Source organism: Dermacentor silvarum, chromosome 4 (assembly GCF_013339745.2).
Source record: "Dermacentor silvarum isolate Dsil-2018 chromosome 4, BIME_Dsil_1.4, whole genome shotgun sequence".
In the NCBI taxonomy this organism is placed as follows: Eukaryota; Metazoa; Arthropoda; class Arachnida; order Ixodida; family Ixodidae; genus Dermacentor; species Dermacentor silvarum.
Genome location: NC_051157.2, coordinates 136,860,542 through 136,887,529, shown reverse-complemented (window position 1 = coordinate 136,887,529; position 26,988 = coordinate 136,860,542). Strand labels below are relative to the sequence as shown.

At 45.3% G+C, this 26,988-nt stretch overlaps 1 protein-coding gene across 1 annotated transcript in view; it reads left to right on the top strand.

The window, feature by feature from the left end:
• The window catches only part of LOC119448927 (cytochrome P450 3A8), a 381,638-nt gene extending 364,102 nt beyond the window's left edge, over positions 1–17,536 (top strand). The window contains exons 11-14 of the mRNA XM_049666107.1: positions 4,235–4,326; positions 4,589–4,732; positions 11,999–12,161; positions 17,344–17,536. Of these exons, the coding sequence (XP_049522064.1) occupies positions 4,235–4,326; positions 4,589–4,732; positions 11,999–12,161; positions 17,344–17,439 (495 nt within the window). The 3' untranslated portion in view covers positions 17,440–17,536. The remainder of the gene's footprint in view (positions 1–4,234; positions 4,327–4,588; positions 4,733–11,998; positions 12,162–17,343) is intronic.
• Positions 17,537–26,988: the final 9,452 nt, after the last annotated feature.

Here is a 26,988-nt window from a genome sequence, read left to right as displayed (position 1 = left end):
TGATTCCGACATGGGAGCAGCCAGCGGCGAGCCGGCGGCCCCAACGGGTCTCCGCCGGCTAGTCCCTCAGGACCTGAGTAAAAGTTCACTGTCTGTCTGTCTGTCTGTCTGTCTGTCTGTCTGTCTGTCTGTCTGTCTGTCTGTCTGTCTGTCTGTCTGTCTGTCTGTCTGTCTGTCTGTCTGTCTGTCTGTCTGTCTGTCTGTCTGTCTGTCTGTCTGTCTGTCTGTCTGTCTGTCTGTCTGTCTGTCTGTCTGTCTGTCTGTCTGTCTGTCTGTCTGTCTGTCTGTCTGTCTGTCTGTCTGTCTGTCTGTCTGTCTGTCTGTCTGTCTGTCTGTCTGTCTGTCTGTCTGTCTGTCTGTCTGTCTGTCTGTCTGTCTGTCTGTCTGTCTGTCTGTCTGTCTGTCTGTCTGTCTGTCTGTCTGTCTGTCTGTCTGTCTGTCTGTCTGTCTGTCTGTCTGTCTGTCTGTCTGTCTGTCTGTCTGTCTGTCTGTCTGTCTGTCTGTCTGTCTGTCTGTCTGTCTGTCTGTCTGTCTGTCTGTCTGTCTGTCTGTCTGTCTGTCTGTCTGTCTGTCTGTCTGTCTGTCTGTCTGTCTGTCTGTCTGTCTGTCTGTCTGTCTGTCTGTCTGTCTGTCTGTCTGTCTGTCTGTCTGTCTGTCTGTCTGTCTGTCTGTCTGTCTGTCTGTCTGTCTGTCTGTCTGTCTGTCTGTCTGTCTGTCTGTCTGTCTGTCTGTCTGTCTGTCTGTCTGTCTGTCTGTCTGTCTGTCTGTCTGTCTGTCTGTCTGTCTGTCTGTCTGTCTGTCTGTCTGTCTGTCTGTCTGTCTGTCTGTCTGTCTGTCTGTCTGTCTGTCTGTCTGTCTGTCTGTCTGTCTGTCTGTCTGTCTGTCTGTCTGTCTGTCTGTCTGTCTGTCTGTCTGTCTGTCTGTCTGTCTGTCTGTCTGTCTGTCTGTCTGTCTGTCTGTCTGTCTGTCTGTCTGTCTGTCTGTCTGTCTGTCTGTCTGTCTGTCTGTCTGTCTGTCTGTCTGTCTGTCTGTCTGTCTGTCTGTCTGTCTGTCTGTCTGTCTGTCTGTCTGTCTGTCTGTCTGTCTGTCTGTCTGTCTGTCTGTCTGTCTGTCTGTCTGTCTGTCTGTCTGTCTGTCTGTCTGTCTGTCTGTCTGTCTGTCTGTCTGTCTGTCTGTCTGTCTGTCTGTCTGTCTGTCTGTCTGTCTGTCTGTCTGTCTGTCTGTCTGTCTGTCTGTCTGTCTGTCTGTCTGTCTGTCTGTCTGTCTGTCTGTCTGTCTGTCTGTCTGTCTGTCTGTCTGTCTGTCTGTCTGTCTGTCTGTCTGTCTGTCTGTCTGTCTGTCTGTCTGTCTGTCTGTCTGTCTGTCTGTCTGTCTGTCTGTCTGTCTGTCTGTCTGTCTGTCTGTCTGTCTGTCTGTCTGTCTGTCTGTCTGTCTGTCTGTCTGTCTGTCTGTCTGTCTGTCTGTCTGTCTGTCTGTCTGTCTGTCTGTCTGTCTGTCTGTCTGTCTGTCTGTCTGTCTGTCTGTCTGTCTGTCTGTCTGTCTGTCTGTCTGTCTGTCTGTCTGTCTGTCTGTACCGTTAGTTAGACTTTTGGAGTGAAGAAACAGAAATAATAAGGGCTGAAGGAAGAAATTGGGAGGACGCTTAAGCTTCGCTTTTAAGAATGCAATGCAATAGCATTCAAAGATCCCTGACTGCTACTCATGGTTCCGACGGACTGCAGCTTATGCAACCGTAATGGTTACTGGTAAACACTAGCGGCGCACGCTATGCACGTGGGCGAGCTTCTGGTGGAAACGCGGCCTCCTGCGTGGGGCCGATCCCAGAGATAGTGCACAACCGCACCAAGAAAATTACATCTTTTTACATGGTTTCCGTATTTGTTTTCGCACTTTTAATATTTCAGTCTGAAAATATTTAACATAAAGGCATGCGCTGTCGGTGTTTTGTTTCATGACATTGCTTTGAGATTGTCATTCTCAAAAATTCCGAGGAATAGCTTTGCCAAGAATGCAAGACAAGGTATGAGCAACATTAATGATAGAATGGTGTGGCATACACAAACGTGGTAGGGGATGATTTTCTCGTCCGCGGGTACCAATGCCGACGCCTACGCCGGTATTTTTCTGCGACAACAGGGCCCTAAACGCTATCGTGTTAAAAGGAACTAGGCGCGTCCCTCTGCCGAGCTGCTGCGTAGCGTATTTTTCTGGTACAATGTGGTACCACTTCCTAAAGCGAAGTCTGATAGGGTAATACCTCGTTATCTGAAGCAGGAAGAGCAAGAGAGGTAAGAACAACTGCCGGCGTTCCTACGTCCCTGCAGCCACACGCAGAAAAGAGCAGCGGTAATTATACCTTCCATGCAGGGAGGCATAAAGGCGAAGGAGTAGACTCAAGGCCACGCTAGCTGACGCAAACTGGAGTGTGACCTGATCAGCTGAGCCTTTGAAAGCAGGGGAAAAAGGGCGAAGCGCCGCGCGATAAGGATCAGTCGGGAGGACGGGGTCGAAGGCACAAGTATATCCAGACCACGACAGTCCGAAATAAAGATGCATTGATGCAAAACGTATTTGGTTAGACTGGTTTTACTGAAAGATGCGTTGCCTTCCGCAAAATGGTGGCACTGATCATATACTTTCTGTCATGTTTCACGTTGTTTCAGCAATTATTTATATATGCCTTTTCAGAATGCTAAATTTGTCACAACATAGATCCATAATTGGTCTTTTATAGTTGTTTCTTTTGTAAAAGAACAAGACCATCCTCCTTAGTTGTATTTCCTGGATTCATTCATATAGGAGGAGGAGGACGGGGGGTAATAAACCTCGAAGTGACATAAACGAAGTCAGCTATAAACGGAAGACATGGTGGCCACCTTAAAGCATGGCTCTCTGTGAACATAAATGTAGGAGCGTGTCTAATGTCCTGCGCTTTGATGCACCTGAGTGTGCCTGAAAACACATGTTCAGATAATGTTTTCTGTTTGGAAGAAGCGCAGATGAAGTTGCTCTGGAAACCACCAAGGGAGGTGGATAGCGTGGTATGGTTGCTTGTGCCTGAGCATGTAATCAGTACACGTTGTACGCAAAGAGCAAGCATTTCTTAGAAGATAGGATTGAACGAGCCAGTGAGGTTGATAGTACGTGCATATTAACAGCGAATCTGTTTAAGCCAGCCAGTAAACGTGCGCGTTTCACGAAAAGCTAGTCGCGCCGTAGCCATGCCAACCAGCGACGCCGCAGCTGCCTGCCACTGCGTTGCCTAGCAACCACCTCGCGGAGCGTTGTGCCGCTATGCTCGGGAGAGAGACATAGAAAATGAGAGCGAGAGAGAGTGCGCGTCGCGCGCTATGCTCGCGATAGAGAAAGAGAAAATCATAGCGTGAGAAAGAGAAACAAATTGTAGCAGCACCAACGCGGAAACGCGCAGAGGTGCTGCCGACGCCAACCGCGCTTCTCCGTTTCCCCGCATTGGCGCCGAACGCTCGCGGTGTCCGTGACTGTAGCAGGCGGCTCTGGCGGCGGCTCCGCCGAACTCCCACCAGCTGCGCGCTACTGCACATGTGCCGTGACGTCATCCCGGCATGTCTGCTGCGCGCCGCCTGTACACTGTGCAAAGCTTTCGCTCCACTTCCCCTACATGTGCTCGGACTGCAAGTGCTTCGCGAGGCGTTCCCCGACGCCACCGACCACGAGGAAATACTTAAACACTTCGTATAACTTAGCATCACTTGGCATTACTGCGTATAAGTTAACATCACTTCGTATAGCCATGACCAGCTAGGAACCGATCAGCTCCGCTGTGTCTTCCGCCTTGCGCCACTAGTGCAAGCTACCGCGATTTTTTTGTTTGCTTGGCTCTTATTCATTTTACATTTTAACTCTATGACTGTATAGATGTGGACGCGTTGCATACCTATATTACTTGGAAAAAAGAGACACGTGCATGTTCACTCCATCATTCATGAGATTTGTGTGCTGTGAGCGCGGATTTCTTGCACTTATTTGCTATTGAGGCTCAGCAAATTCAAGATCTTGTTACGTGTTTATTTCTTGGCTGGCTTTTCAGTGCCCTGTGAGAATGCTTCTCATTTATGCATTCACTGTCTTTGTGAAACTCCATAACAAAATAATCAATGTCAAGCAAAGTCCTCCCGTAGACAGCCACTGAGTAACCTTGGTGGCTTAACAGCAACGTGAATTCTTCCTTCTCTCTTCTCGCCTGTTTGCCCAGGGCAACGATCCAAGTCTGGATGTTGTTTCTAGGTTGAAGTATCTGCACTGCGTCTTGTCGGAGACTCTACGGATGTATCCACCTGCAGCGAGGTCAGGATGAGTTGTTTTTCTGACCAAATAAACTGTTAACCAGGACGTTCAGTTAGGTCCACAGAGCGTTCTACATAGTGTTTGATTTACAGGACGGGTTTATTATTTGGAGGGTGGTAACAACAAGATTGATAGGAATGAGGGAGGACACAGGGACGAGGGACATGCTTGTCAATTTTCCGCTTGTTACCACTCTCTGAACATGTACCAAGTCGTCCAACAATGCACATTACAAGGGCTGAAATTTTTTACTTATATTTAGGCTCCAAAGGATTGCCAGCAAAGATTACGTCCTTGGTGAGACAGGAATCAAGTTGTCAAGTGGCTGCTCTGTTGTCGTGCCTGCCTACGCTATGCACCATGACCCTCTACTCTTCCCAGATCCGGAAAAATTCAATCCAGACAGGTAAGATTATGCTTTATGAGAAAAGACTTAGTACAACTCAATAAATATAAGTTACGTATGGCGAACGCATGAAGATATTTGCAGCACTTGGTACAAATAGACAAAATACCAGAATGGAGCCTTGGGCTAGTTGCTTTGTTATTGGGAGTAGTCAAGCAGCAGGAAAGACATGTACAGACTAGGAGATGTACTGACGCAGAAACCACCCGTTTGTCGATTTTACCGACCTGCTTTCTCAGACTTATTTAACGTTTGTAGTAAACAGAGTCATTTATCGTGTGTTCTGGAGGGCGATTGCTTTTAGATAAATTCTGAAGGAGCCGAAAACATGTCAGTGGTAATAGGACAGTTAGTTTAGATTATTCCAACTTCGAAGGTGAAAGCACACGCACAGACACACACATACACACAAAAAGGCAGTATAAGAAACTGGTTTTTGAATTATAGGGAAGGCGCTCGACGTTGCCGGAAAGCTTGGTATGAACAAGAACCACTTACAAAGTACTTCGCAAAACCATCTTTTATGAATTGCGCAATAAACTGGCGGGCTGTATATGGATGGAAGTCACATATGCTAGCGGAATGCAGGCAAACAAAATATACACTTGTCGCTCAATGAACAGCTACAGATAGCTTTGAATTCATTACTTCTTCCCAAAACTCTCTGCAGAGGCCAACTGGAATTCTACAGAAAGCTTGTATTTGAATTGGCGGAATGTATCACCAATCTTCTACATGGAACAATTGGGGCTTAAAGAGGCTTACATAGGTCAAAACAAACTTTGCGGAAGAGAAAACCTACAAGCAGAGCGATGTCTTTGTGCAATAAATCACAAAAATTTGCATTCACCAATGCACGACCCAACATGTTCACTCAGAGTGAAGCAATGTTACAAGAGATCCATAATGGTAAACACACTCCTTATCAAGAATAATAATAATTATAAAATTAGTGCATACAAGAGTCACATAATCTAGTCTAACAAAAAGATGAAGATACGGAAATATGTAAGTCAGGGCTGCACAACTGAAGAACAGTGAGATACAAATTTAACTTTTGTGGGGCCACTTGGCCACGCTATAGTTGTAACGTCTTGTAACGCAATGTCAGTCATTGAGGGCCAAACGTTTTCTTTTGCTCAGACTAGTTAAAACAAAAAAGAATCATATGCTGACAGATGTAGGCGCTTCCGGAGGCGCCAGTTTCGAGATAGAATCAGCAATGTCTCCTTATCACTTTTTATGACGCTTCCTATAAAACGCTGTTGCAATTTTGCTTCAAAGTTCTCGACACGTTCTGAGAATTTATTCATGCACATGAACGTTTTTCTGAAAAACAGAAGGAGTTATTGCGTAGAAATTATTCAAAAGACGCCATAATCACATCAGGTTTTAGGTATGATACCAATAACTGAGATACCAATCAGACTTGGATCGGCTGATATGTCTCCAAAAACAAGTAGTTCGCGTTGTTGAAAATCTTGGACCCCGTGATCACACGGCACCTTTTTTCTTGAAGCATGGACTTTTAAAAATTAATCAACTATACGAACTTAAGCTCGCAATATACATACGAGACGAACTCGAGAAAAAATCACTCAGTTTTTATCAAAAGTACCTCTCAAGTTACATCCAATACAATTTCAGGCATGACCATATTAGAGTTCTATTTTGCAGGACCAACTACGGTAGAAACCAATCAGCATACTTAGTCCCATTCTTCGTAAATGCACACCCTAACACGATCACTGTTGCGCAAAACTTCAGATCAATAAATTATTTTGAAAGTGCTATGAAAAAATATTTGCTTTCCATTTCTGATTGACGTTGTGCTAATTGGTATCTTTTGTGTTTTATGTATCATTATATTAAGCCGGTTTCATATTGTGCTTGTATATATATAAAACTTTTTTCGTATTCATATTACTATGCTGGACCTAAACTGTTTCTACTCGGAAAGTTGTACAATGATTCTTGTATTTAATGCACGTATGTTTGTAATGTATGTTATGTATGTGTAATCCATGCTATTGATATGTTTGTATAATATATTTTATGATATGCTACCTTGCCGTTGAGGAATGTAGGGGTGACAGGGCCTTAGTCAGGCAAACAATGTTCTGCCTTTATTCTTGCCATCCAAGACATTCACTGTGTCTGAATCAATGCTGAATAAAAAAAAGTTTGTGGTTTTCAACGTCAAGATAGACAGGCAGATCTTACCATCGAAGTTCTGCATCCTAATGCCCATATGAGCCAGACTAGTACTATGGCCCAAAATCGGCCTCCCAAACCTTGGTCAGTTTATTACAACTTTGTCCATATGTGTCACTGAGAACGCTTGCTATTTGTTCCTGTAGTAGAAAGCTTCGGATGACATTATTGGCGCCAACATTAATAGACACAAAAAACTTTGACCGCCGCTTAACCCCGATGCACCCGTTATAATCAAACATTTTCCATGATCATTCTCGCTAGCTCAATGGTCGACAATTATTCGGTTTATTGGTGCGGCATATACAGGAAATAACTTGTTAGATTTCAATATACAGCCGTGCCAATAAGGCGGTCTTGGTGGTGGTAATTTGTCAAATACACTCTGTGGTCGGGTGCCTTTATTATCTGCTCCCGGCACGCGATATTATGCTTCTACAATTTTTTTCTTTAACCTTTTCTGGCTCGCAACTTTTCAATGCAGAGAAAATTTTATATCACTCGCATCCAGAAGAAACAGGGAAAATAAGGAAAAAAATCACAATGCAGTTTTTGGCAATGTACTGTACGTTTATTTTCATTTCATAAACTGCCAAAAACAAACTACTGAGTTGCAAGCAGCATGTTCTTCTTAGGACTTCCTAGTTCGCAATCAGAATTGCGTCAAACATGAGGACAGATTGTTTGAAGATTTTCGGGCACATTGCACAGCAAGGTCGAAATATACAGCCCATACGCCTAACCCCAGCATGGTGTGACGCATGGACAGTTATTAAATATCACGGAGAGATACGGTTATCTGCCGCACAAGTTTGACAAATTATGTAATAGGCTGTCCTGAATCCACATTTCTGTAAAATGTTTGCTTTTTGTTTTTCTTGATATCGAATATTTCCTGTAAAAATTTGTATTTTCAGGAATAATCCGACCAGAAAAGGTCGACATGCCTTACGCCGCCAATGGTTTATGACGTATATGGTTCTGGGGCGAAGTTGTCGTTTCTGTAATCATACAGTGATGGTCTGATTGCAGTACGAGCACCGTGGGCTCTATTGAACTATATGAACTCACCCTGGGCTCTATTTTGGAGCCTGCATCGGAATTATTGAAACACATTGCTAGGCTGCACAAGCAATATTTAACTCACCAATTCTGCACCAAAAGAAATTAACTGGAATAAACTCGAATGAGCATAAGATTTGAGATGGCAATGAATGCCTAGAAGCGCTAAGAATAGTGGTGTATAAATAAATGTTTCAACTGCGAAAGGTTCAGTGTTTCTAAGCTCAGTTTCAGGTATGTAAAAGGATACGGGGTACATTTTGGGGCCATATATATAATATTAGTTTTGGTTCTGGACGGCGCTAGACGTATGGAACCTGGTGTGCATCCCCCTAATAGCCCACGTGAGTGCTTGATGAAAACAGGACGAATTGCTTCCCACTCCTTGGGAAAGCAAGCGCCGTTTTGAAATTATGACTTCCGTCACTTAACGAGCCTGAGGCCGATCGTAATTTGTGGAACTGTGCCATTAGTTCGGCGTTCATGTTTGGATACCCCGGCCTTCAAGGTTTCCGGCTGTGACGCAGAACTACTAGTCGACATCAATATTTTCCCCCAAGATATTGAAATCAGCAGCCGCTGTTACGTGCACGGTTATCAAGACGCTTAATAGGGATATTACCCTGGCATTTTGTAGCGCGTTAGAAGGGCATGCCGTAAAGGACCGAAACATACACACTTCCGAGGATCACCACTCACAAAAGAAATACTGCAAAAATTAACAGTGTTGTAGTGCCAAATGAAGAAATGAGAGTCATTTGTAAAAAGTTAGATCGATAGCCATGGCAGAAAGCTGCACACGCGACGAACCTTACGCTTTCGTGGCGAAGAAGCAAATATCACACAGAAATCTGCCGCGATATCACAAGAGGCGCCTGTACTAATATGTCAACTCTTCTGCCTGATAAAAAAATACGACCCTCACAACCTGCATGACAACCTCCGTGCCACCATAACAGATTTCAGCTGGTTTGTACAGCAGTTCTTTACAGAATGTATATTGGCACAAAGCTGTTGACTCTTTCCGAATGATCAGACAGGAGTGCTCATTGCACATTTATGGCATATTCGGGTAGTCGTGTTAGAGCGCTCTGGTAGCGCTACAAAGGTCATGTAAAACAGTTATTAAGCATTACCATTTGCAAGAACGGGTTCCTTTGATGATAACGAAGCAGGATCATCACTTCCATACCCAGTTATTGTCGTAATACAGCTTTAAATTTGTTTTTTAAAACAGTTATAGCACGGCTAGAGCGCTCTGAAACGACCACTCGAATATGCCATTAGTGTATCTAGGTATAACTGTGTCTACTAGCTGAAGGGGAGCTCTCTGCTGCAATACGTGCACAGAAAACGTAAAAGATTACCTTCGTAAATTATGGTTTCTCTTGTGGCCGGTGCAGGCTCGGTAATGTTTGGTTACACGGTGCATACCCTTGATTGTATGCACAGAAGCCTTGGTATTATTTCTTTAAATCGTGGTTCTGTGCACACTTATCAAGAAAGCGTAGTTGTGCAGCGTATGACATGAACTGCCTGTTGAGCTGCCTAGCAACTGTCACTTTCGATAGTATACGCAGTTTTCTTGAGAACGAGTAAGTATTATGTAGAACGCCGGCCGCGGCATGTGATAGTGTTTTTCTGAAACCTAAGCTGCGTAATATATCGAAACGAAAGAATAATTCTTTCTTCGCATCATGAAAGATGGTGATATAAGAGTATTATTAATTTATGTATGGTTAGATTAGAATTTCCACGTTTGCGTTATTCGTTAACTTTTTTGTGGGAGCTCAGCAGTAGTGAGGTCGTGAGATCACGAAACCTCCTTTTCATGAGACGTCGAGGAAGCACGTCGCAGTAACGAGGGCGCCACGCCCCTAAAGCGAATGTAAATGCTGCTTTGGCAACCGTGTTAAATTAAAAAGCCCCGTAATTAGTCGACAGAAATATATATACCGGCTGATGCGCTAATGATCCAACTGCGAAAATGCTGTGTTTATCTTTGTATCCTTCCAATTACAAGATACTTTCTCTACCAATTATAAAATTCTAATAACCATTTTTGTCCATCGCTCACCAGATCATCATTGCTGCACCTGAAGCCAAGGTTCTTCATTATCCGCATACGCCACGGATTCAAGCAACAAAAGTTTTGAATGAACATTTGAATTGGAGGGCTGGTGGGCGATATGAAATTTTCCTGCATAATAGATTGAAGTACTATTGAAGATGTCGTTGACGTACGAAAGAAATTGAAAATATGTGGTTGCCTTCCTTTGAGTTTTAACCAGTGTTGTTGAACGCACTGGCGGCATGTTACATAAAAGGCACAAAAATAAAAATAAGAAATTTAAAATTGAAAAAGTGGGAGTCAAAATAAAACGATTGAATTTCTGCATGCCAGATCATCCCAGCTAACTTCTGTAGCTTTGAGTTCAACCCACCTTTTTCGGCTTCTTTCGTCGCGGACACAGTGGAGTGGAACACGTTATGTGATGACAACAACACAGTTTCTCTCGATGCGGAGGCACCTGTGCCTGTGTCAGCACTTTTTTGAGCGAGCAGCAATGCATACCCTGCTGATGCACCCTGCGTCCTGCTGCTTCAGATTCTGTAGGATTCGATCGCATCGATTATCAGGTTTCTTGGGATAGCCAGTCGCACAAAATCAAAGCTGTACATTACTCAAGAAATAGTTTCAAACTTGACATCAGCAGATAAAAAAGCATTAACTCATAACAAAGCCTTGCCTCCATAATAGTATTTCGACTCGTCCTCCCAAAAAAGTTACACAAAAAAGGCCACGAGACAAGAAAGCAAGAAAGGACTTGGCTTCATTGCCTCTTGACTTCGAGTTGTAAGTAAATGAAATCGAGCCACTCAGTTATTTCGATTCTTCTGCTATGAGGAATATTTATTTTTAAGCTGTAACGCACGATTATGAACAAAAAAAAGCTTCCAGAAGGATTACCAGTGAATGCACGATGGCAAGGAAAGATATGCAGCAACCAATGCAAAACGCACCATTGTGTTATTGAAGAGCTCACTTTACTGAAACAATTTTCTGAACATTTTTTTTACAATTAACATTTTTTGCGATAGCGTTTTCACAAAACGTTAGTCAATTCATTCAAAGCAACGGCACAAGACATTAACTGTGAATCATCGCTTTACACTCCGCCATGTGCAAAGTCAAGAAAAAAGTTCTGTAAATGACCGGGAAGGACGTGGGGCGAATGGTAGACGCGTATAATTTTTTCAATTTCTTCCCAACTAATGGGCTCCCTGCTACCCAGCTTATTCCCTTCATACTGACACGTATTGGCTATGCTTTGGTTAAGCTTCAGGTACATATATGTATGTTTGTTCGGCAACCATTTTTCATGGGCTGCCCACGGCTGTGAGGTTATCGCTCAGCACAAGACGCAGACTCCCATTTCACATCTTTTTCGAATGTGGTCACCTATTCTACTGCAAAATAAGCTTTTATCAGATTACGTGCGCGATGCGAATAGTGGTGCACTTTCTCTAACGCACGCGAGCGCTACCGATCCCTCTGGAATATACGACGAGCCTTGCATATACCATGCGGCCCACGTAACTTGTATATTTGAGCAGTTGATTAATGAATGAGTAATTCCATAATTAGGCGAAGTACAAAATAGCCTGACTATCCAAGCTACGGCAAGCAACGTTACCTTGGTTCTGTCCAGCTACGGGGCACTTGCATATACATATATATAAATCTTGGCACAAATTATGTGGGATACGCAGTATAGCCGAAGAAATTGGCTCGAAAATCTGATTTTGACGACCAACGACTGTGTTCGCTGCTATCGTTGTACATTAAGTGTTTGTTTTGCTGGGCACAAATTCGCCCAACCAAAAGTAAATGTCCTACCTCACGCCTCAAGCAGTACCTTATTCTTCGCAGTCACGACAACTGACAATATAAGCACCCCTATTTATAAAACCGTTTATTCCACTTAGGTTCAGCGAAGAAAACGTCGGCTCCATCCTGCCGTACACCTACCTACCTTTTGGAGCAGGACCGCGGAATTGCGTCGGCATGCGCTTCGCTCTGCTTTCAGTCAAGCTTTGCCTTCTGCATTCCGTGAGAAGCGCGGAATTCGTTCCCACGAAGAAAACAAAGGTATCTGGTGACGTACTTTTGACGACTGATGCATGCTAAAAATAACGTGTCAAGACAGTATTACTTCAACCGCACTTAGGATCTCGAAACTATAGGATCTTCTCGTCGGTTCGTTCTTTTGTGTTGTGCCGCTATCTCCAATCTGAAGCCAATTCACCATTTTCCACTTCTATTTCAGGGCGTGAGTAAATCGAAACAGTAAAAAAACTAAATTATCGGGTTTTGCGCGCAGGAACCACGATCTGATTATGAGGCATGCCATATTGTGAAGACTCTGGATCAGTTTTGACCACCTAGTCAATTATTTAACGTGTCCCTTAATCCACGGGCCTCCATGCATTGCGCACCTGTCAAAATTCGGCCGCCGCGGCCACTATTTGAACCCGTGACTTCGTGCTTATCAGCACAGCTCCATAGCCTCTAAGCCACCACTGCGGGTAGCAAGATAATAAGGTTGCCGATGATTTGTCAGCGCTGAAACGAGACAAAGACTAAACAGAAGAGATGGTATCAAGCGCTGTCTGAACTGAAGCTTTCATGCGAACACGTGGCTAACATATACAAAGCAGATTGCACCTCCCGCTCCCCAGAGCGGGAGAAATAAATGAAACCAACATTTTGTGCAAAAGCACCGCACACATCACGTCACTATTGTAGTTGCACATCCTTTCCAATAGTATCGTTGTCGTTATGAGGTACAGAGGTCAGTGGGCGCTTGAGATAGCTGCAGCTTTTCACATCCATAAGCGTGCGCAGAATGCGTAAGCCAGGCCTCGATTACTGTAACACCACATGAATTAAACTTTTTGAATCATGTTTAATCACACGTTATGTGTGCAGTGCTGTCGTAAGAGATGTTGGTATTTAATGCGTTAGCATTAGGCGAGTCAAAGGGGGAAAGGCGCGCGTTTACGAAGTGTGCGAAGTGTTGGAAGCCGGTCACATGGTCGAGGTACACATCTATAATGCAACTGACCGTGCTTTGATCCGAACCACTGTCAGTAACACTTCGCTCCTCGAAGAGCCAGTACGTGTGTCGAGTAAGCTCCTCGACACCACTTGGCAATGTGGTGAACGCGGTTTAAACCATAGATCGGTAATCTCAAAGGTGTGTCATGTAGTGCCAACGTATTTCTCACGCTTTTACCGCTAAATTGCCAGATAAGTTTATTTTTCCTGCTTTGAGGTGACGGGGTGGGGAGTTGAATTTGCGTTGTATATATTGGCCACCTGTCTGCATGAAAACGTCAGTTGATGTACATCACTTGTCATCGTCTATTCTTTTTTGTCTTTGTCTCGTTTCGCTGACAAATCATGAACATATTACAAGGCGCTCAGTTCTCGCTGCTTCTGCAATAAATTTGCCCACTCCCGGGCCGCTAGAGACCGTGGTCTTGCCACTGCGAGAGTCTTCAGTTTGGAGCCGTCCGTGCTAACCACAGAGCTCTATCGAGCAATGTTGGTGCTGGCCAAGTTGTGCACAGTTTTGCGTGCCACGCATGACTGCGAGAGTGGTAGCCTGTGTGCACATATTTGAGAGTCCACAACAGGTATTCTTCTTTCTGATATTTTACGGGCCAAAACCAGTTCTGATTACGAGGTACGGTGTAGTGGAGGGCTCTGGATTAATTTGGCCACCTGGAGTTCTTTAACGTGCACTACAACGCAAGCACATGGGCGTTTTTTGCATTTCGCCCCCATAAAAATGCGGCCGTCGCGGCCGGGATTCGATTCCGCGACCTCGTGCTCACAGCAGGCACAATCGTAGCGGTGGAAGTTGACGTTGCGAGGATCCGCTTTGCGAGCTTGCCGCATTTACCTACAGTACATAATTTCGGAGATGTCTTAAGTCTGTCGATTTGATAAGTTGCCCTAAAAGGCGTTCAGAGTGTACAGTCGTGAATATATAAGGAGGAACGCCAAATTCATGTTTAAGGAATGATTACTCGTGTTACGTGGAATAAAATTCGACGTGTTCATTTTTAACAAGTGCCTTTATTGTTGAAAATCTAGTGTCATTCAGCATTTGCGTGTGCAAGGCATTTGCGTTTAGCCACTACTGCCTCTTGAAAGCAATCTGGGTGTCTCCTTTCATATTGCTCAAGGGGGTACCGTAATGTTTCACGACTAGCTTACTTTGAAACCCTGGAAAAATTTATAAGTCGCCCATGTCACCATTCGCAACTCCACGGCCTGTTATTCGGGAGTGGGAGTTCCAACAATATCGCTTGGCGCAAGCACAGAACATGATAAATGTGCAAAGAGAATCAGTGTTTCGGGGTTAGTCATAATTTTGTCCCAAATATTGCAATGAAAATTAACGCAGCAGCTCCGTATGAACGTGCACTATGCCTGAACTTCACAGAGGAAGAAAAAGAGTACGAAAAAGATATATAAGGAGGCAGGGATGTGATCCGAATATAGTGCTGGTAGGCGGCATTGCAACGATGGCCGTTGTGAGTGGATTACACTAAGAATGAAAGGGTAGATAACTCCGAGAGACAGAAAGTGGGCCAAAAGTGCACGCGCAGTGCACTTTTGGCCTTCAAAAGTGCACTGGCTATCGTTTTCAAAAGCTATTTCTTAAAGACTCCTAGACATAAGGAACTGGATTTTTGCTATAGCGTTCTCCACAGGGTTCCTTCGGGTCCGGTAACCTAGGTTCTAGATGATGACTCATTTTATAAAGCACATTGCACGTCAACTGCGTCTCCGCAATACAGCATGTGCAGACATATTAAAAGCCTATTAAGGTCGCGTCAAAGTTCCAAATATTGATGGTGTCCCTTCCAGTGAGAAATGCGTAACTGTTGCTAAGTATAATGCTAAGTCACAAACGGTGTAACTGATCCGTTTGGAACACGGATACTCAGTCGATCGACGTATAGTTGTAGTTCAGAGCACTACAGCGATGGAGTTAAAACTCTGCTGCACTTGCGTGCTGCAAAAAAGAAAAATTCAAGAAAACAAATGCAGTTCAATTTACTTGTCGGCGACCACATTAACATGCCACAATATTCTTCGGCTTCAAAACAGCCCATCAAATCATACAAGCGCTGTTCGTGGTATGGTACAGTGACAAACTTAGTATCGGATATTTAACAATCTTGCCACCACGCACTTGACAAGAGATTTAATCACATGACGTACGCGTTCAATCGGTTCCAAGACGGCCGTAGATGTGGGAACGGCCGCGCAGATGAAATGGCCACAAAGCTAATCACAGCGGTTAATGCCCTCCGAGTCCTCCTTCAGCTACTCACACTGCACCTGGGCTTCAATTGACCGCACGAGAACGTAAATCACCCCTGCGTCAATTGAAAGTGATCACCTCGTTTTGCCTACTAAAAATTAAGGTACCTGCACCTATAAAGCAAAAGAAAATCAAATGACACATGATGAAACACAGAAATTAAATATGCAGGTCCCACGCACTCAGGGAATCGATGCTGTGCGAGGAATTTCGCAGGTAGCTGGCTAATCAGAATTGTTGGAGGTCTGCAAAGCTTTACGAGATAGGCCTACATGCTTATGTAAGACGAGCTGTTGTGTATTGTAGGAACGTGATAGCTTGTTCCGTTATGAGCTTGACATATCCATAAAGTGACACAGTGTTGTATTCCGTCAACGTAACGTTAGGTGCTCCGAGAAAAGACTTGGGTTACTCAAAGCGTTAGTTGCCACCAGGGAAGAAGTGGAGAAACTAGCGTCGCTTGTATGATCATCTTGCTCATATGCAACCTGACGCAGGCGAAATACATTTACAAGTCTGGCGAAATGGAAACTGGCATGCGAGAGTACCCGCTATCGCTCATGCTATGAGACGTGGCCCATGCGTTAGTGGTCGCAAACGGGCAATTGGCATTGGCGCGAGGGATGTATGCGTGCGATCGGTGGCGTAATAGATAGAGCACGAGCTGTTGTACTGAAAGTCGGAGATTTGATCCCACGATCGGAAGCTTGAAGAGGTCCAACCTGGAGCATGGAGCCTGGAATGAGCCAAATATTGCTTCGTAGTCAATTTCTCACGGCTCCACTGACTGCGATTGTGTAAATTGAATAAGATAGCACTTCTTATGAGTGCCTGACTCCTGAATACATTAAGAGACTCCCACTCAATATTAAGAAGACACCCCTGGCCATTCTGAACATCGTAGCCTGCTGCAGTGCCCCGTGAAACACTCATGGAAAGTTTCCAAGAACGTTTCCAGGGTCCCCCGCAATCATTCCGAGAAGCATGCGGCTTCCATTGCATGCTACTAAGGCTGGTTGCAGTAACATTCATATGCACTATATGCAAGGTAGTCTGTGTTAGCGAGCAAACCGCGAAATAGATTTTACTAAGTTCTTCTGTATTCTTGGCATACATTTTATTCCATTCGATGCGCGAACACGTACGGTTCAGGCGGCATGTGCAGCGCGAAGAGAACTCAAGGTGGAAAGAAAGAAACGTGCCCCACGCCTCTGTTCATGTGCACTAGCATTAAAGGTCACAGCGTCTCGTTGAACCCTAAGGTATGGCACACTATCAGCCCCACAGAAAAGCGCCGATGTTTTAAAGCGCCCCCCTGCAAATATCACCTGCTTGCTTGCACAATGTGACCGTGGCATATATCTTATGTTGCTTGGCTAGAAAACTCAAGATTATTGGTGTGCGATCCCAGGCATACCCACATTTTCGTATGTTTTTTTAAATTATTATTTTGGATCACGCCTGAACCGAAGCGTCACAAGAAATCAATTGAATCTATCCATTCTCTCGCTCTTGTTCTGCTCTACTGAATGGAGTCATTTGTGGTAGTCAGTAGTCGAAGGCAGTGTCTTCGCTGTAGGCGTGACGGACGATAACGCTATATTGCCGTTATGCCTCGAAGCCGAGCCTCGAGACCGGAATCAGTGACCGACGTCCATGTTGAGGCTATGCGCCTCAAGACGCAGTTACGGCGCCGTAAAGAATGCTCGAGAAATACCATATTCGAACATCCTCCATGGCTACATGTATCCTTACAGCTCAACTGAATTGTAAATGCACTCTTTTACGTTTGCTAATGATGCGGTGTATGGCTTCGTTCGGTTTCAGAGCTACTCATGTCGATAACCGCAGGCATGCACACCATGATATTCCAAATGTGTCAAAAAATATTGAGGCCATAGTTCTATTTTTGCAACGTTTTCTTTTCAGGTGCCGTTGGAATTCCACAAAGGCATCCCTGTCCTCAGCGCCAAAGACGTCTTTCTTGGCATCAGAAAAATACCATCCCCTAGAAGTCAACTCTGAATACACGCACCTCAAGCATATCATACATTTCTTATCCCAGAACCGTGATCTTGGAACTTATGTGTAGCAATAGAACAACTTACGGGTGCTCGTTCACAAATAACCCAAATTTTGCGCGAAAGCTACCATTTGCACTTTTGTTAAATAAATAAAAAATTATTGGAAGCTGGAGGTGCAGCATTCCTTCACAAAGGATTGTATTTTCATTCGTTTGTGCGAGACATTCTAAACGCAGATTTGGAGCAACTGAAGAAAAGAATTTTCCGCTTCGTTTAAGGTAAAGCAAGTTATGCGTTCCAGTGGCCCCACATGGAGTACAGATTTTAATTCACAGTCACGGTGGAACAATCCTCGCTCTTCCACTGAGAATGATGGAGTCAACCAGATGTCTATGTGACGTAAATATACGCTGGAAAAAGTTTACGCACTGCCTACATCACGAGAAGCACGAAATTATTCGCAGATTCGTACACAAAGCCTCAAAGTGGCGGACGATCATAAAAGGTCTCATGAACAGCTCCGTAATGACTGCTGCCGTTTTAAGACGAATGACCGAGAAAATAAAGCATTACTTGAACTGGTGCACGTCGTCTCGCGTGCAGATTCGCCTCTTTTCTCCTTCCCCGCTTGCCTAAACGCCACCTAGACTTTCCTCTATGTGCCGTTGATTTGCCGCCCGCTCTCCGCGCTTCTTCGTACTTTCCCCGGCGCGAAATTTTACTTCTTCACCTCCAGGCACCTTCCGCCTTCGCTTCCTTTGCGGCTTCTCACTACCCCTCGACGGCCGAAATTGCGCCTAGCGATATTTACGCTTGCGCGTAATAACGTAAAATGTACGCAGCCCAGAATGTAACACATCAGCATGCCAACGCCGCTCGCGCTGCAGATGATGCTAGCTCCAGTAAACCGGCTATAAAGCTCGGCATTCGAAATTAAAAAGCAGTGTCAAAGAGCGCAGATGTGTTCTTTGTAGTAGAACAATAAATCTTGACACAATACGCGTTTACAGATTGGCCCCGCTATCATGCATCCTGTTGTAAGTGGAAACCTTACGTCGGGCCCGAATAGGATTTCTTGATTCAAGTATACATTGAAAACGGAGAAACATTGCTTTCGTTAAACAACGGAAATTAAATTGTATATTCTGCGATTTTACGTGCCAAAACCACAGCATGCTGATGAGGCATGCCATAGTGGCTTTTTTATGTGAATCCAATGCACGGTACACGGGCGTTTTTTTTTTTTTATTTCGCCCCTACGATATGCAGCCACTGCAACCGACCTTGAGCTCAGAGCGCCCTACTATAGCCAGTAAGCAACGGCGGCGGGTTATTGAACTGTTCAACCAAATTTAATGAACTTTGTTGCAATTGGGAGAGAAAGCTGAAGCTATACCGACTCTAGAAAGCAGAGGTTTGACTTAGGGCTTCGAATGTATTGGAAAAATTCGCGAGCGTGGGCAAGCAAAAAAAATTTAAAAACCTGATTCATAAATCCGTAGCTCTATCTCTACCAAAAAATTATTCGTAGTTCTTTGCGCTCGATTTGTTACACCATGTAAAGCGGAGACGTGTTATACCGGGTGTGCAAAATTAAGCGTTAGGAATTTTTTTTTTCAAATTGCCTGTGGCAGGTAGCATAATTTTTATCGTTGAGCTGGGTTATTCAAAGAGGCGGACATTAGTTGCATGAGAAATCGAAACACATATTCAACTAATTAACAAAAGGTTACTAATGAACTTCTTAGTTAATTGACACACTTCTTAGGCACACATTGCAATTTACAAATTATAGCCGGTGAGTTTGCAAGACGCATCAACTTGAAATATATTTCAAGGATAACACCAGTTTCGAGATATTATTTTCCAAAGTGTGGGACAAAATACATGGGTGTTCCAGTTACTCTTGTGCTTCAATGTATCAAAGAACGTTTCGGTAAAAAAGTAAGTGGAACAACAGTGTATTTTTACGGCGAGTTTGATGGGGCATATCTCCAAACTGGTGTCATTCTGGAAATTCATTCCAAGTGAATAAGCCTGACAAGCTCACCGGCTACAATTCGTAAATTGCAATAAGTGTCGTAAAGTGATTAACTAAGAAGTTGATTAATGCATATGTGTTAATTATTTGAATATGTGTTTCAATTTCTCGTGCTACTAATGTCATCCTCTTTGAATAATCCAGTTCAACGATAAGAATTATGGTACCTGCCACAGGCAATTTTTTAAAATTCCGTAAAGCGGATTTTTGAACACCCGGTATATAGGTTTACAGTATACATAAAATATGACGATGCTTTATAGGGCTTAGTGGAAGACGTATTCACAAATCAGTGGTGTATTTTACAGTGGTGCATATTACATCAGTTTTGTCCACTGTGTCTGTGTCCATACGTCAAGTGCAAGGAAATAGCGATATACTCTTTATTGTGAAGTTAAAGAGTGATCAACTTGATTCTTGCTATCTTTTGGGATCTTCAAGAATTTCTGAAAAGAAACAGCATTGCACTAAGTAAATAATATAATCCATTCAGACAGTAGATTTTAACATTTACTTTTGAATTCAACAGTACTCATTATTATCGATGCAGCCGTTTCGGAGAAAAACAATTTCTTATTTCTTATGTGTTTAGATAAGATCTCCTCAGGTAATGCTCGATCCCGTGTGAAAAAAGGAGAATTTTGCTCAAAATGCATTGAAAGCGATTGCAAAGTATGAATGAGACAATGACACAAACAAAGGCTTGTAGATTTACCAGCCGAATAAATTGAAGTAAACATGGGCCTACTAACTTCGCAAGCACGGTGTCACGCACACTAAGAAACATTAACAGATCTCGCTCTATATAACTTGGGCTTGTCATAAAGCGAACGCGTCCAGCAGCCGCTCGCTTCACTGTTTCAACTATGCCGCTTCTGCAAAATTCAAATTAGGCGATCTCCAACACAAGGTGCACGGGAAGACGGCGCGCAGGAAGCCACCAGTAGTTTCTCTTTGCATTTGGTGCTCACACCCACCGCAAATGACCTCCAATATAAGGCATGTGGGCAGCGTATCCACTAGAAAAGGGGAGAGGGAGATAATTGGTAAGAAAGGCCACTATTTCACCTTCCCCGCAGGAAGCAGTAGGGAGCACGACTGAGCACCCACTGTGTGTGCGCTCAGCTGTGTGGACAGCCAAACGCAGCTACGACCGGGCTAGAGGAGGAGACGCACGCTCTCCTCAATCCTCTTGCGCACGCTCGATTATGTGAGCTCCCACACCCTTGACAGCTCACCCTTGCATGCATACTTGCCTTCATAGACGCAGCACAGGGCCAGCGGGCTCCTCGTTGTTTCCGTACTTTTACACTTAATTTGCAACATCACGGTGATGCGTATGGTCAAAGTCAACTGTCCGTCCCTTGCTGGCTTTTGATGCGCAGGTGGGCAAGTAGTCGTGCTTCTTCGGCGCGCTCCTGATAGGCTCCAACGTCGAGATTCTCTTCGTCGGTGACTTGCGGCAGCATAACATCGATATTCGTCGTCGGGTTACTTCCATAAACAAGGTTGACTGGCGTGGCCTGCGTTGTTTCCTGCACTGCCGTGTTGTAAGCGACTGTTACGTAGTGAAGGGCAGCATTCCACGCCGTGTTCGCGACGTCGACGTACGTGGGTAATATATCGGTGAGGATCTTATTCAGGAACTCTGTAAGGCCATTCGTCTGCGGGTGGTAGGTGGTGGCTCTTCGGGAAGTTGTCTGGCTGTATTGCAAGATAGCTCCAGTAGGCTCCGCCGTAACAGCAGTTCTCTCGGTGATCTCTAAGCTTTCGGTTGTGCCAAAGGATCCTACGGGCACAGACAAAACGCTGTACAAAGAGCGATCAACACAATTGACGAACACGCGAGGAGGGCAGGCATGAGATGCGCACCGGAAAAATCAGAATTTATACAAATCAGGCCTAAGAACACCCAGCAGACACGCTCCCACGTCCTCAATCTGGAGATCAACGGAAGCCAGGTCAAACAAGCTCAGGAGTTCAGGGTGCCAGGAATGCTAATTCGAGAGACGGGCAGCGTATCGTCAACGCTTAACAAACTCAAACACACGTACAGGAGTGTATCGAGACTCATAAGAAGAATCGCCCGCAGTAAGGACAGCATGAAGGAGGACGACGCCAGGAGACTGGTACAAGCCTTCGTCATCATCTGAATTACGTACGCTCTGCCATTGCAGCTTTCACGCAGATGTGAAGCAGAGCAAGCCAACTTACTCATTCGCACGACTTACAAAGCTGCACTGGACCTCCACGACTGCACTGGCACAGAGCATCTGGAGAGTCTGGGTATTGACAATACATACGATGAACACGCCTCAGCCGTCTTGATCGCGCAGAGAGAGAGACTCAACTCGACAACCCAAGGTAGAGCTTTAGTATAGAGCCTTCACTACCCCTTGGCACCCCAATTCAGCGAGGAGGAGACGCACCAATTACCCAGACAAGACAGGGAACGCATACACGTGGACCCAATACTCAAGAACATGCACCCTATGGTTAAAGCCGGCCGCAGACGAGCGAGAGCGGTGGCACTCGAACGGTTACGCAACGACCCGAACACTCACTACACAAACACGAATCCCTACCCCTCGAGGCTGACAGCATTTGCAGCGGTCGTCACTAGAGGGAACCAAGCAATCACGTCGGCTATGATCTCCACGAAGAGCACGGCCGTGGCAGAAGCGGCAGCCATAGCACTAGCCATACGAGCGGCAGAGGGTAAGAGGCAATCTGCACATGTTCTCACGGATTCGCAGGAAGCTTGCCGAATGTTTCTCAGGGGCGTCCTCCCTCGGAGTGTTCTAGGCCTACTAGCAACCAACCTTCGAGAAGACCACATCATAACATGGTGTCCCGCTCACAAATGTGTACAGGGAAACGAACGGGCTGACCACCTGGCTCGAGGACTAATTTTCCGAGCCGCGGATACAGCGACCCGGGCGGAATACCTCACACCTACGCTGCCGCGAGATATCCTCGACAGCCAAAGACGCGCCAGGCAGACAATGGCGCCACCCCACTCCAAACTCACACGCTGGCAATCCAGGGAGCGGAGACGCCTACAAACGAACACATATCGCAACATACACACACTCAGCAAAATACACCCGTCCCAATACGATAACTGCTGTCCTTCGTGCGGCGACTCACCAACCCTCAAACATATCACTTAGCATTGCAAACAAAGACCTGCAGAGGGAAACTTGCCCCTCGTCACGCGCAATGAACTTGAAAGGTCATGGGACGCGCGACTCGCCCGGCAGGACCTGAGAAGCCAGCAGGCAACCATGGACCAAGCCGAACGACCCGCTAGAGCCAGTGGGGCCCTGGGATAGGGGCTTCACCAGCAAGAACCTCAGTCTGCTATTTCAATAAAATGTTTATTCCTCATCCTCTCTCGGTAATCGGGGGGGGGGGGAGGGGTGTGTTCTGTAAGAGTCCACCTAGTGGCTGTCCACATTTGGGCTCTCGTCGGTGGCTCCAGCTGCACGACCGAGAAGAGATTGGCTGGTTCCTTCTCGCTCGTGCAGCTGGAGCCAATCGACGACGACCGAAATGGACAGTCCACTAGGCAGACTCTTAAGGAATACACCCCAGGACTTCCGTGGCATCATGTCATGTTCTAGACGAAGAATTTCCCGATTTCAGCCGCGATACCGTTGGGTAGGGTTTTCCTTTCAGCGTAGCAGGTAACGTAGTCCGTAGCCACTACAATTCAGTTATTAGCGGATGTTGACGTCGGGAATGGCCCCAAGTGTGTTTTGATCTGCTGGAAAGATCGGCAGGGTGGCTCAATCCCATTGGAGTTGGATGGGGTGTCTTTCGTCGCTGGCAGTCTGGACAGGTCCTGATGTAGTGGGCAACGTAGGTGGTCAGGCGCGACCAGTAGTACTTCTGTGATATTCTCGATAGCGTACGGGAGAATCCGAGGTGCCCAGTGGTCGGATCGTCATTTAGAGCGTGCAGAACCTCTGGACGTAGCGGTTAGGGCACAAAAAGCTAGCTGGCACAGACTGGTGGGAACTTCTTTATGAAGACGTCGGTTTTCAGGGAAAACGATCGAAGACAATCCTCACCCGAATGCCCTAGGAAAAACATCAATGTTGCCTTACAAGGCAACTAGACGAGGCCTTGCTCCGCGTCTGCTCAGTGCTGTAGAGCGAAGTCTTCCGCGCTTATTTTTCCCCAGGCAATCGTCGGCATCCTAGTCGTCTTGCGCCGGCAGATAAATGCATGGGGACGTGCGATAATCAGTCGGCATCAGACTGCTTCCGTTCGAACTAGTAGACGACGGTGATGTCAAATTCCTAGAATCGGAAACTCTATCGTGCGAATGATCCTGATAGGTCCGTTAAGCTTGCCAGCCAACACAAGGCATAGTGGTCGCTTACGAGTTGGAAGGGCCTGCCGTATAGGTAAGGGCAGAATTTCATGGTAGCCCTAATAATGGGGGGGAGGGGGGGGCAAGGATTTTTTTCCACCGTAGAATAATTGGATGCTGCTTTCCACAGCAAACAGCTAGTGCGAGCTATGACCCTCTTAAATTCCTTTTCGGCGCCTTCGTCGAAGCGGGCAAGTACGGGTGGTGACTGCAGCCGTCGTTTCAGCGCTTCGAATGCTTCGAGTTGCGGCGTTTGCTTCTTGAACTCGATGTCGGATTTTGTTAGATTTGACAATGGCCCGGCGATGCGTGAAACTTCATTGAGAAAGCGCCTGTAATAGCGTAATATTCCTGTGTAATAGTCACACAGGTCAAAGAATATGTGCACCCTCTTCTAGTCAGCGGGCTGGGGAAAGTCAGCGACGGAAGATGTCTTCTGCATATTAGGACGAACTCCAGATTTGCTGATGACGTGGCCCAGAAGCAAACGTTCATCGTAAGCAAAGTGACACTTTTGCAGATTCAGAGTGAGTCCAGATTGCTTGATGGCCTCTAGTACTCTCCCAAGCCGCCTAAGGTGATTGCTGAAAACCTGTCTCGTCCACGTCATCCAAGTGGACGGCACAGGTTTGCCACTTCAACTCTGCTAATACCGTGTCCATCACGGGCTGGAACGTTGCAAGTGCTGAGCACAGTCCCAATGGCGTGATCTTGAACTCATAGAGGCCGTCTGGCTTGATCAAAGCGGTCTTCTCGCGATCGTCGACTTCTATTGGCCAGTTAGAGATGGGTCGCTCAGGAGCGAGCAGGATCTTTTCAGCCGCTCGTTTAAAGAGCGAGTCAGTCATGATTCAGTAATAGTGAGTGGTGGTTCGTTCAGAGAGAGGAAGCTGCTTCTCTCTCGTTCAGTGAGCCGTGCGAACCGTTCCGTCAGAGCTGGGTCTTCTGCTAGGTTTCGAGGTTTCGATTTCTGACAGACGAATGGTGGCCGGCGTGGCAGACTCGGGCTACTGGTACTCGCTCGCAGTGTGTGGTGTGTGCAGCAGTCCGTTTGGTTTTTTGTGCGTCCTATGGTGTGCACCCGATGCCGCCAAAGGGAGAAGTAAAGAAGTCTTAATTGGCAAAGCATGGTACGATTCGTTGCCTGTTGCTCTTCGAACAATGTCTCACGACTCACCGATCGCACATCGTGCGCTGGTGAAATAACACTTCCAAGATGATCTTCCGTGTCTTTAAAGACAACAGGTGAACGTACCGTTTACCTCCTGGTCTTCATTTGTGCTAATTAGTGTAGTCATGAAAATGACGCGCATGGCACCTATTTCTGTGCATTTTCTGAGTGTGTATCATTAGCACGTCAGTAAAACGAGGCCAATGATCTGCTGTGTTCTAATAGAACTTCATTTCTTTTTTTTTGTCCTGGCGCATGATGGCATGATCGCCGGTATCGCGCGTGAACTCAAGAGAAAAAAAAAACGATAGAAATAAAAAAACGATAGAATTAAAAAAAAAACGAAAGGTACGTGCGGCAGGTTTGTGGATCTTTTTTGTGATTTTTGTACTGTACTTAAAGAAATGATTTCGACATCCATTTTGCATGGCATTACAGTTCACTCATACTATAGTGAGCGAGCGTATGTCAATGAATGAATAAAGTTGACAGATAATGTCCAATATTGTGTGTTCTTATTGTGACCACTGTTTATTTTACAGTATCACAAAAACAGAAAAGCTTCTGGTAATGACGATGAAGTTACATATTTTTTTTCCAGAGAACCGTACGTCGCATTCTGCCTGTTACAGTATCATAAGCATTTTATCCCCAATATCAGAAAAGAAAGTTTCATTACAACTAAAATTTGCCCCCCCCCCCCACATGCTTTAAACTATGTAAAATATTCTCCAAACATAGTAAAAATGCCAATAACAAGGTTATTCAATTATGCATATATCGTTTTTCTCAAAGCCAAATAACTATAGAATATGCATAACACAGGTTACAGATTTAAGTGAACCGGTGAGCAGTTCAAATGAACCGGTTCATTTCAGTGAGCTGAGCCATTCCGAGCCGCTCACTGAAGTGAGCCGTTTTGCCCATTCCTATTGCCAGTAGCCATTCTTGAGATCCACCGATGAGAAATACTTAGCGTTGCAAAGCCACTCCAATGCGTCGTCTATCCGTGGAAGCAGATATACGTCGTTCCTCGTGATCTTGTTCAGCCGACGATGATCCACAATGACACGCAGGGTTCCGTCCTTTCTCTTCACCAAGACAATGCTGCGTTACGGTCAGGCCGTGGCGATGGATCACGGCTTCATCGTGTTGTAACGGGTCTGTGACATCGCGTCGTTAGGTTTGCTTGAGGTGGCGCCGACTTGACTTCGAGGCATCGTCTTGATGCCGGCGTTTTGTTGTGGCATGGTCGAGGTGGTCCTTGCAACGTCTTCGGCGGCAGCGGAGGATCTTCGGCATTTCGACGAACAGCAACCACACCTACATTGGCTGCTTCTTTTAGTTTTCCGGATATGGGCTTACGGAGCGGCCCCAGGCTGGGCCAGAGTATGGTCGGTGCTGCGGTGACAGGTAGTGCCGTGGTAAGGCCGAACGGCAAGTTCGTCGGTGACTCCACTTAGTGGCTGCGGTGTAGTCGGGGATCTCACTTATGCACACAATAAACTTTTTTCGTTCGTTTTGTTGTGAATACTTTAGCTACTACCTTAATTGTACTAATAGTTAGTGACTCTGTATTATTTCCAGTTTGTACTCCATTTACTTTGCCTAATATTCCACTTAGTGATTACTACATTGCTGTTTTAAGTTATATATTAGCACAAATGTATATTTTCTGTCAGGAGGTCCCCTTTCAGCTACATGCTCTGGTACCTCCTTCTGTATACTTATATAAGCATGTATTCTACTTACGAAAGAAAATAAACTGAAACTCAACCCTGGGTGCTTATAAAGCTGCAACTCTTCAAGTTAGTCTGCATTTAAAAGCAGTGTTGAACATGTTTTAATTCAAACATTCTGGCTGTTTGTGGAGAATGTTTGTAGGGTGTCAAAGAGGACAACTTTCATAGGGGGTATGAAATAGGTGATGCATTTAAAATGGGCTACGAACAAGTGT